Consider the following 12496-nt stretch of genomic DNA (forward strand, 5'->3'; position numbering starts at 1 on the left):
GTATGTCGTGGACATGACGTTATTGTCTCAGACTATTAGAGTCTTCATTCTAGACTCTTAAACGTTTTATAAGAACCAGGCGAGATATTCCATTGTTTGTATTGATGATCAGATCTCTTAACATTCTTTGATGGAAAATCTTGAAAATGTCCTACAAAACCTGTTTGATTTTACATGCCATACCAAGTGGTGCTTGACTTTTGCAGAGGTGTATACACATGTATTTTAAGGGGATACATAATTCAGTCACTCTTATGAAATAATTTGTTTAAAAAAAAAACCTGTTCCAAGAAAATTAAAGAATTTTCTTTTTGACATAATTAACACCTGTCTATAGTCCATCCAACAGGGATCGCATTTTTTTCATACTATGTAATTTGCTACAAGTTATTTATTTCCGAGCCGATTGATTTGTAAAATTGTATACACAAATTGTATTTCTTTGTTATTTCCAAAACAATTTTACTTTTCTTCTGATGTCAAACCAAACTAAAATTATTTACAAAAAACATTTTAATAGAATGATGGGATGGGCTATAAGTACTCTTACACTACCTCAGATACCTGTCATAAAAAGGTTTCACTAGTGTTTGGAATTGATTGGAGTTTTATTATTGATCATCATTTACAATCAATTTGTACTAACCGATCAACTTTTGATTATATACTCAACAACCAAAGTTTAGCTAGTGTTAAAAGAAATGGCATAACTTTTATAAATTAACCTATTTTTATTAATTAGTATTCACATCTGAAATGTTTACCATTTACAAACAACATAAACTCACCACCTTTGCCTTAACACAACAGGAGGACCTGGTTTTCTTTTAAATTTATTCAACAATGGCAAATTTAGACGTCATGAAAGATATTTGCTAAACTTTCGTTGTTGAGTTAGAATTTGGTTAGAATTATATCAACTTAAGAACAATTTGAATTGTGGTACTAGAACTATGCACTTGGTGTTGTGTTCACTTGGCAACCCCTGCAATTAAGAAAAAGCAGTGGTTGCTAGGAAAGACCACAACATTACGTACCGGTAACTAATTTTACATTTAATACCTATTCAATCTGTTTTCAATACATACGCATGAAAACAAACCCAAACCTGAGCATATTTGTACATCAATTCCATCCTTGATACTTTAGAAACAACTAGTTAACATTTTTTTTGCAACAATCAATTATTGATTTTTATAACTGATGATAATTGATTACAATCAATCACTAAAAGGTCACTAGGTTTAGTTTTACATGTAAAGATTATTGTACCTGTAGATAGATCAATACATTTGTTTTGTTTAACAACACTACAGTGATTTAATAATCATTGGCTATTGGATGTCATGGTAATTTTGACATGTAGTCTTAGAGAGGAAAGCCGATATATTCTTCTGTTAGTAGCAAAGAATCTTTTATATGTACCATTTCACAGACAGAATAATGCATACCGTGGTCTTTGATATACCAGTTACCGGCCTCAGTGGCGTCATGGTTAAGCCATTGGTCTACAGGCTGGTAGGTACTGGGTTCGGATCCCAGTCGAGGCATGGGATTTTTAATCCAGATACCGACTCCAAAACCTGAGTGAGTGCTCCGCAAGGCTCAATGGGTAGGTGTAAACCACTTGCACTGACCAGTGATCCATAACTGGTTCAACAAAGGCCATGGTTTGTGCTATCCTGCCTGTGGGAAGCGCAAATAAAAGATCCCTTGCTGCTAATCAGAAAGAGTAGCCCATGTAGTGGCGACAGCGGGTTTCCTCTCAAAATCTGTGTGGTCCTTAACCATATGTCTGATGCCATATAACCATAAATAAAATGTGTTGAGTGCGTCGTTAAATAAAACATTTCTTTCTTTCTTTGGTATACCAGTCATGGTGCACTGTCAAGAAATAGCCCAATGGGTCCACTGAAGGGGATCGATCCTAGTGTAGATAGATAATGACCACTTGTCATATTGTACATTTCTCATGGAGTGGTTCTGTTACATAATTATATATACAGTGTATATTTGAATATTTCCTTTTTTTATGGCACTTGTCTACTAAGTATATATATTTTTTTCAAAAACAGTTGTTTGTTGGTTGTGCATTGTCACGCTATTTGAAACCCGACTCTCAGCATGTTCCCAATGGAGTGGTAAGGTGAACAATTGGTTACCTCGAAACCGGCAATTGTTCCTTTTCACCGACAGTGAAAGGACTGTTATTTTGTGCCTGCTAACACCTTGGTTCCCATGCCAAACTACCTGTTATGATCCATGCATGACTGGACACCTCAAACAGGCATTATATGTTCCCTTAGTCGGGGGTTGATTGACTACACTAAGTTTGAAGTTACCTTTTTCGAAGAAAACATATTGTTAGCGAGTCAGAGGTATTTTTGTTGTGAATTGAGTATATGCAGGATTATATGATAATTTTCTTTATTCATGTGTTGAAATGAAAAGGAAATAATTTCAACTGGCTGTGATCATTCTTCAAAAAAAGTGAGTTGAACTCGGTTGGTTTACTTTGTTTGCTAGTTTTCCTGACTGTGGAACATACATATATACACCCAGGTAAAATTACAGGTAACTCATTTCTTTTCAGTTTTGTGTAAATCCATTACATGACTTGAAATTAAAATCCAGACTTGGATTACATTGAGGGTCTGCACCAAAAGCAGGATCCATTTTGTATAAAAAGTTTAAAGTTTGTTTTGTTTAATGACACCACTAGAGCACATTGATTTATTAATCATTAGCTATTGGATGTCAAACATTTGTTAAGTCTTGACTTGTAGTCATCAGAGGAAACCTGCTACATTTAAAAAATAAATTTCTGCCAACATCAACTGGTGTAAACTGTTTAGACTTCAGTCCAGACCCTAAAGCTGTACCCTAACCGCACATGTACAGCTTGAGAGATAAACTTGTCGCATCACACGCATCAGGTTGGGATACGGCAAATGAATTAAAGATTTCTAAAATAATCACTCGTATCAGTCACGTCCAGTTAGGATCAGCTTTAGGTTTGTAAGTATCTCTGATGCAATTTGTTTTTGGCAGTACCTTTGTGTAACAGTCAAACCTGATGTATTTTTCATGCTGGGGTGTTGAAATCGCCCACCCCCTGGGGAATGAAGAGCGGGGCCCCAAAAGTAAAAAAATATATAAAAAATTAAGCCATTTTTAAATTTCTTCTTCTCTACTTCCAGATATGCTATACTTAGATTTGTCAGAGTTGTAAATGTCATTAATTCTGAGTCCTCTATGTGTGCCTAAGGGGGAGTGTAGTTTACTAGAGTTGTAAAGAGAAATGCATTTAAACTTTACTCTCCAGCCATAGGTATATCAAAAGCTGTGGTATGTGCTAACCCGTCTGTGGGAAAGTGCATATAAAAGATCCCTTGCTGCATTAGAAAAAAAATGTAGCGGGTTTCCTCTGATGACTATATGTCAAAATTACCCAATGTTTGACATCCAATAGCCAATGATTAATGAATCAATGTGCTCTAGTGGTGTCGTTAAACAAACCAAACTCGATTTAAACTTTACTCAGGTGACCATTTAGGCCCTTAAGACTTTTTTGTGTGTGTTAACTTCTATGTATGGTTATCTTTGGACCTTCTGTACATATGTAGGATTAGGGTTATATCACATTTAGGGTGCACTGTTGGGATGGGGGTGCACACCTTAGATCTGAAAATGGAAACATATTTCTAATAATTGTAGGAGGTTCGACCCACGACTCCTATGAGCATGTAACTTAATTTACTATTTAAAAAAGAAGAAGAAGACTTGTTAACTTACATACAACAATTAATTTGTCACCTTGTTAATATCTCAAGTTCAGACTGGGATCAGACGGTTTTCTCATGCTTTGTACCGGGGGAACCCCTCCTCCCATACCTTGATATCTGCCACTGCAGACCCAGGTTATCTTGGCTTTCGTGTGATGTATTATGCGGTTGACAACACTGTGTGTGTATGTTGAGATGGAGGAATTACAGACCAGGTCTGTGGGTAATGAGATCCTGGCTTGTGATTAGGGACGTTGGCATCGTGACAGACTGACATGGGCTTTCTAACAATATAGTCCTGTGTTCCAGCAGGTTGGCCTGTCATTCCGGCCATCATAGAAGATGGGTAGGTAATGTCGTTTGTCGTTAGCTATGTACATGTAGTACAAGATGTGTAATGGTATTAAGTTGTGGTGCTGTCATATTGTTCCACTGGCGTAGAGAGTGTGGGGGAGGGGGGGGGGGGGACAAGGGGGCATGTGCCCCCACACTTTTCAGATATTTTGTTTTATATTTGCTTTATAATAGTGTAAGTGTAAATATAAAAGTGTGTCCCCCACCCTCTTTGGCACCTTCCTATGCCATTGTGTTCACTGAACGGTATGAAGATTTACTGTTCGATGCAAGTGTTGGAAGTGCAGTTCCGTATAAGTTTTGGTTGTTTTGCCAGTATATGTTCTGGTGGTATTGCCAGTATACGTTTTGGTGATATTGTTTCAGTGTGTAAGTTACATTTGTATTATTCTGTGTGAAAGTTAATTAACTTAAAGTAATAACCATTTATAGTGACCAATTAAAATAAGGGTTTGGTTGTTTTGCCAGTATAAGTTACGGTGGTATTGCCAGTATATGTTTTGGTGGTATTGCAAGTATATGTTTTTGGTGGTATTGTTCAGTGTGCAAGTTACATTTGTATTATTCTGTGTGAAAGTTAATTAACTTGAAGTAATAACCAGTTATAGTGACCAATTAAAATAAGGGTTTGGTTGTTTTGCCAGTATACGTTCCGGTGGTATTGCCAGTATATGTTTTGGTGGTATTGCCAGTATACGTTTTTGGTGGTATTGTTCAGTGTGTAAGTTACATTTGTATTATTCTGTGTGAAAGTTAATTAACTTGAAGTAATAACCATTTATAGTGACCAATTAAAATAAGGGTTTGGTTGTTTTGCCAGTATAAGTTATGGTGGTATTGCCAGTATAAGTTATGGTGGTATTGCCAGTATATATTTTGGTGGTATTGTTCAGTGTGTAAGTTACATTTGTATTATTCTGTGTGAAAGTTAATTACAGGGCTAGCTCTGGCACTTGCCAAATTTGCCCATTATGCGAATTTCAAAAAGAATTGGCTAATTTTATTTTAATTTGGCGAAATAATTTCATTAAAAAAAATGATATTTTGTTAGAATATAACTGAGCTTCTGCCATTTTTGAAGTTTAGCAGATAATTTGGCGAAATTTTCTGCTAACCCATAGCTAGCCCTGAATTAGCTTGAAGTAATAACCAGTTATAGTGACCAATTAAAATACGGGTGATCAATTGCCATAGCATTTTATTGCTTGTCATGTGACCTGTCTGACTAGTTATTTATTTGATTTGGACTAGATTTTTTTTATTGTATATTCTTCACATATATAATTTTAATTGAATAAAATTTTCCTTTGTAGTAAATATTAAAAAAAACTTATATACTTAGGAATTATGAGTTTAAAAAACCAAACATTTTTACCTGATAATTATAATATAATTATGAAGTCATGATTGTAGTATACCATACTGCAGAAAGTTTGGTTATTTAGCTTGACATTAAGGCTGCGGTATGTGCTTTCCCTTTTACATTCACATGTTAAAGGCGATAAGTTATGTCATTAATATAGTATTTTTTTTATCCAAAGATATTCAATATAACTTTTGTTGGTACTGGTTAGTGTAAATTATTCTTAGACTATAGGGGTGGGTTGTAACCCAGTGGTAAGTCGCTCACTCGATGCGCCCATTGGGGTATTTCTCGTTCCAGCCAGTGCACTACTACTGGTACATGTATATCAACGGCTGTGGTATGTACTACCCTGTCTGTGGGATGGTGCACATAAAAGATCCCTTGCTGCCAATCGAAAAGAATAGCCTGTGAAGTGGAGACAGCAGGTTTCCTCTCAATATCTGTGGTCCTTAACCATATGTCTGATGCCATATAACCATAAATAAAATGTGTTGAGTACGTCGTTAGATAAAACATTTCTTTCTTTCTTTCTTAGACTATGTATCAACTGTTGTTTATTTTCAGGTTTGTGGCAATCTCGTCCATGGATATAGAGTTTGAGAGGATTGATATGAATCAGTGTCCCATCTCAGAGGGTAACCCAGCTCCCAACTACTTTGGAGGAACCGCCAGGTGTAAACCCAGTACCATGGTAATGTGAAAGACATAGAATGATATTATATGCATGTGACATGTCCATGATAGACTATCAGGACTAGCTCTGTGTGAGCAAAACATTTCGCCAAATTGTCTGTTAAACTTAAAAAATTGCAGAAATCAACATATTTTCTTTAAAATGTGAATTATCAGTGTTCGAAATTAATGGTATCCCGATATCCCGGGGATACCAGAATTTAATTTTGGATGCCAGACTTCAATAACCCAGTATCCCACCGGGATACCATATGTTTTTTTTTGTTTTTTAATCCTGTATTTTTATTTTTCACTGAAACAATGAAAGTCATCATTTACTGGTGAAGTTAAGTAACAGTGTCGTTCAAGTTTGTTATGATGTTATTTATGAATTTCATTTAAGTGGGATACTACATTCTCAGGTGGGATACCAGATTTTAAAATGTTAGTATCCAACTGGGATACTGCCCCAAATTTTTAATCTCGAACACTGATTATTACATGAAATTATTTCGCCAAATTGAAATAAAATTGGCAAGTTGTTTTCAAAATTCGCAATTGGTGAATTTTGGCGATTGCCAGAGTGAGCCCTGACTATGTTTATGACACAAGTGCCTAAATTATCACATTTCTCTCGCTTTTTTCACTGGATAATGATAATTTAGGCATGAGTGTCGTAACTATTGTCTGTCATGGGCATGAATGTAATATTCTGTTTATTACTGTAGAATTGTTTTGCTAAATTAGTCAATATACAGTCCAGTCAATGTTCACAAACTACCAATCTTTGTTTGCCAAAGGAGTAATTTGTATTCATTGTAGACATCTTGAAAACTTAATCACAAGTCAACCCATTCTAAACTGACGTCATATTAATAATAACCTCTTTATAATATAATCTTAAGCTTAATACGATGTCTCTTTGGTGAAGTTAATACTTAACTCTAATTTCAGTCAGTCATTACTCAATATTCAAATGATGTATGGATATGTAACGAAGTAAACATTTTTTTAATGGAAATGCTATCAAACGTAAATGAAATCACTTTGTATAGCCTCAGTCTCTGTGGAATATTGTATCAGCCAATCAGAAAGAGGCATACTTTTATTACAGCCAATTGTTAAACAAAAAAGCTATGAGGATGACGCTACCTGTTATCTCAGAAATGAGCAGCTTGACCCCAAATTTGTTTCTGATTCACTTTAAAGGGATGTTATGACATATAAGGGAAATCGTATGATAGGCCTAAATATGAACACTGGTGTACTGTTCTTCATAGGTAATACATATATCTATTGAAAAGGCACCAACCCTTGTTTCTAAAGGCAATGAATAATATACTAAACACCAAAAGAAATGCAAATCAGGGTTTGGGGTAGTTTGGTAATTAGAAAAAGTTTATTTGATTATACAAATTTACTTATTTTTGTGAAATGATAAATGATATGTGAACCTGTAGTTCTCATAAATCTCAATATGTGTTACTCTCTTCTTTTAACAAACAACAACTAAATTTACTGTTACAGCTGAAATTTATATTCACATTTATTTTATTTTAGTTGTTGCATCATGTTTTACCATTAAATTGCACATTATTTAAAACTGTTTGCATCAGTTATTAATTAGTATGGTGGGATTTAGGTCAATTTGTAGAGCCTTAGGTGTTTGAGTCTTAGGATTGACCCTCCTCAGCAAACCCATTTGGATTTTTTCCTGTTCAAACCAGTAGCCCTTGATTATTACTTGGTATGGTATCTAGTTTAGGAGTTAATTGTTAGTTGTTTCTGGATATAGAGGGGTTAATTTAACATTCCTGAGTTTGGCAAATTCAATTTCTATTTTAGGCTTAGAATATTTTTTTATTATGTTTCCAATATGTGTTACAAATAATCTGAAAATCATGAAAAATCATTCCGTATGCTGTTAGTGAAGGGAAAAATAAATTAATTTGATGTACACCACATCATTTCATGGCCACAAATGGTAAAAAAAAAAAAATCCACTGTTGTTATCTAGATGTTGAACCAAACAGCTGAAGACGGTGATTGATAGGAACATGACGTAGCCCAGTGGTAAAGCGGTAGGATTCTAGGATTGATCCCCATCGATGGGAGTATAATGATTGAGTTATTTCTCATTCCAGCCAGTGTTTGTTGGATGGTGCCTATAAAAGACCCCTTGCTACTAATGGAAAAATGCAGCAGGTTTCCTCCCTAAGCCTGTATGTCAAAATTAACAAATATTTGACATCCAGTAGCTGATGATTAATAAATCAGTGTGCTCTAGTGGTGTCGTTAAACAAAACAAACTTTAACTTTAACAATGATGGACTGAATTAACACACAGTTGTTTTATGTCTTTAAAAAGATTGGGCAGGACGTAGCCCAGTGGTAAAGCACTCGCTTGATGCGTGGTTGGTCGAGGATCGATCCCCATCAGTGGACCCATTGGGCTAATTCTCACTCCAGCCAGTGCTCCACAACTGGTATAACAAAAGCTGTGGTATGTACCATCCTGTCTGTGGGATGGTGCATATAAAAGATCACTTGCTGCTAATCAAAAAGAGTAGCCCATGAAATGGCGACAGCGGGTTTCCTTCTTTATATCTGTGTGGTCCTTACCCATATGTCTGACTCCATATAACCGTAAATAAAATGTGTTGAGTGCATCATTAAATAAAACATTTCCTTCCTTAAAAAGATTATACCATGGAACCATTTCTGAACCTTGAGATTTTTTGGGCTACTGAGATAATGTGTTATTGTATTTACTCAAATATCAGTTTTTTGTTTTTTATTTTTTAAATAAAAAATTTCAGCTACAATGTATAAGGAACAGAAAGGGTCTGTTGTCCTTTTAGCTCTGACCCCTTGCTTACATGTGTACACATGCAAATATGTCTTCTCTTTTAAAGTGTGAACCAATCCCTGGCTTTGGATTCCGACGTGGTGGATATCAGTGTGTGTGTCAGCCAGGCTATTACTTTCCCTGGTACCATGATGGACCCTTCCTTGGCTTTGAGATCGAACAAGCTACCAAAGAGGAGTATCAAATTGGATTTGACTGCATTAAAGTAGAAGGTTAGGAAGCCTTTTGATGTTTTCTTCTTCTTTGTAATGAATGCTAATATGTGTGTAGTTTTTAAGATTAGCAAGATCCAATTATAGAAGGACAAAAAAAAAAAAAAGTTGTTATTGTGTCATTTGCAGACATATTAAGACAAATGTAGTTTGGTCAATGCTTTTGTTAAGAAATAAAAAATATATATGTATATATACCGGTATGTATATTTGATCAATGATGAAGTTATTGGCCTGATTCAGAGGTACAGCTCTTCACAGTTTTGGGGTTGACTATGGTCCAAAACTTACACAATAAAACTTACTAATTTCACCATATTCGCATTTTTAAATACATCAATAGACATAGAAGTCTACACATGTATTTAGTGATGTTCCATTAGATTTTGCTGCTTTTAGAGTGGTTTCATCATAAATAAATGTCTGTATGTCATTGTTTATTCTGTATATACAGTGAAATCTCTCAAGACCGGACCCTCTGTAAACCGGTATTTCCCTCAAAACCGGTCATTTTACAGTCTCTTTTTAAAAAACCAGGAGAGAACTTAACCTCTCTAAACCGGATCACTTTTAAGACTGGACATTTGTCTTGGTCTCAAGGGCGTCCGGTTTAGAGGGGTTTCACTGTGTATTAGATCCATTATGATTCTAGATGTATTACGTTAACTTTTCCAGAGCGACTTGTCATTCCAAATGTGATGCCCGAGTTTGTTGACAGACAGAAGAGATCGGTCTTGTCCAGGAAGGACGAGTTCGCGACGTTGATCAAATTCCACTCAATGAGTCCCAGACTGAGTACCCGTCAGAAGCGCCACCTGGTGTCCCGACTCAAGGATTACCATGCCGAGAAGGAGAGACAGAAGAGAGAAGCTCCCAAGAGAGCCAAGTTGATTGCTAGACAGAAGAGAGAGATGAAAATCAAACCGTCGAAGCGCAACAAGCGAGATGCCACCGACGAAGACGCCGTCAGACGAATGAACGGCATCATATTCCGCAAGTACGACATCAACAAAAAGAACTGCAAGAGCAGGAAGAAGTATGAGCTGCTGTTGCCGGGCGATGCAGGACATGGGGTCAACACGCAGTTCGAGGCTCAGGGCAGGACCGCCCTCAGGCTGGCTCACTTCTTGAGCAACTTCCTGCAGAACGTCGACGAGTACGAAGAATTTGGCAATCTCCGCGGCGATCGGAGGATCAACGAAACGCAGATATTCGCCGAAGTGATCGCAAACATCATGGGCGACTTCAAGGTCTTGGGTAGTGGTGTGTTCTTCGAGCGTTACAAGTTCCGGATGTCTCCGCCGATCAACAACACAGATCCGGCTCTGGCGAGCGGCATCACGCGAGAGTTCTTCGGTCCGTACGCGTTCAGACAGCAGATAGATGGGGACGGGCTGGACGAGTTCAAGGCCATTGACTTCGCCGGCTACAAACACTTTTACACGGACGAACGCTGGTTCAGGAACATGAAGGCGAGATGGTCGACCAATGTGGATGGTCTGAAGAAGTTCACGGCAAAGCCGATGATTCGCTCGAACCCCCAGGGCGAGAGTCTGGTCCGGTTCGAGTACTACCCTCTGACATTCCGAGCGGCTCGCTATGAAGATGGAGAGTGGCTTCGTCCCGAGTTCAAATGTGATGACAGAATTAATGACTGGGTCATCTCATATGTAGTGCCATTCTTCGGCAAGAACGCACTGAAAACAAGAATTGAATTCAAGTACGTATGATTTCTTTATTAAATAGTACAGTTAAACCCACATATAGCAGTCACTAAAATTAACACATGGCTGCTAAATAGAGGTGGTTGATAGAGCAGGTTTTACTGTATTAGCACATTTTTATATGATGACATAATATGCAATAAATATATTTTTATCACTGTTAAATCAAACATTCATTTAGTTATATATATGTGTGTGTGTGTGTGTGTGTGTGTGTGTGTGTGTGTGTGTGTGTGTATAGATATATATATATATATATAGATAGATAGATAGATAGATAGATAGATAGATAGATATAGATATATATATAGATATATATAAATCTGCATTAAAAATTAAGATGTTCTTACACTGAAAATGTGTGTGTATGGAGTTAGAGATATAAATGTATAACTGGTACAAAAGTACCATTTTTCTGTTCATTAAACATCATTTGATGAATATGTAACAGTGTTGGATGTTCTATGAACTTTTTTTTGTTTGATACTGTACACATTATTACAGTACTTGACATTATCTTGATCTTGTGTTCCAGGGGTGTTGTAACAATTGATGTAAAGCTGGACTACCTCGACATTAACCAGTGTCCCTCTAACTTTTATGTGGCCAATGCCTTCAAGAACACTGCCCGCTGCCACTTTGAGTCACAATATGTAAGTCATTATCACCTCTAGCTAGCTCTCATTGTGGGACAGTATATCAGAGTTATGTCCCTTTGAATTAGCTTTTTCCCTTTGATGACTTGGAATTTTCATTAAATTTGAAAAAGTTTTGTTTACATTTGGCTTATTCAGATAAACCTAGTTAGAAAATCTGGTTATATATTTCATTTATGTTAAAGTTTAGTACAAAAATAATTGTTTAAAGTTTTGGAATGGATTAAAGCCTAATTTGCATGATGGCAGAGCATCTGTATTGTGTGCAAGGGGTGCCAAGATTGAACTCTCAGTAGACCAGCTATCTGTAGTATTACCAAACACCTCAAAAGTACACATTTATAAAGATCCATTTCTGTTGTTTGGTAGTAGTCTATGAGATGGGAGCAGGTGTCTTCTCTTTCTCTATGTATACCATAAGTCAATCAGACACCAAATAGCCATAGTTTTCAAATATGTGCAGGGGTGTGGTAAAAAAAAAAAGCAAAAAAGTACCAGTCTTTTCACACTTGCTTTTTTTTTTTTTTTTTTTTTTTTTTTTTTTTTTTTTAATAGCAGGCTTTATTTTGATGCTGCTTTTGTTGCCAGTATGAAATGCTGATGTCTGGTCTTGGCACTGGCGGAATAATCACGTGTTAATAAAGTGATTGTTTTCTGGTGTCAAAATTAGCTGTCAGTAAATCTTCACCTTGTCGAGAATTAAAAACAAAAAGAATGATATTAAAACAATATTTTTTAAAATTGGACTACTTTTTAAAACAAGATTGTGGATCAATTCTTCATTGTCTTTCATTTAGTTAGAAAAACAATTATCATAATTATTTTCGCATATTTTCCCATCCATGTTTGTTTTTTAAC

At 36.2% G+C, this 12496-nt stretch overlaps 1 protein-coding gene across 1 annotated transcript in view; it reads left to right on the forward strand.

The window, feature by feature from the left end:
- Positions 1–12496, forward strand: part of LOC121370849 — a 30661-nt gene that overhangs the window by 14464 nt on the left and 3701 nt on the right. The window contains exons 2-5 of the mRNA XM_041496353.1: positions 6070–6196; positions 9093–9258; positions 9934–10978; positions 11518–11635. Of these exons, the coding sequence (XP_041352287.1) occupies positions 6070–6196; positions 9093–9258; positions 9934–10978; positions 11518–11635 (1456 nt within the window). The remainder of the gene's footprint in view (positions 1–6069; positions 6197–9092; positions 9259–9933; positions 10979–11517; positions 11636–12496) is intronic.

The sequence above is a fragment of the Gigantopelta aegis genome, chromosome 4 (assembly GCF_016097555.1).
Source record: "Gigantopelta aegis isolate Gae_Host chromosome 4, Gae_host_genome, whole genome shotgun sequence".
Taxonomy (NCBI): Eukaryota; Metazoa; Mollusca; class Gastropoda; order Neomphalida; family Peltospiridae; genus Gigantopelta; species Gigantopelta aegis.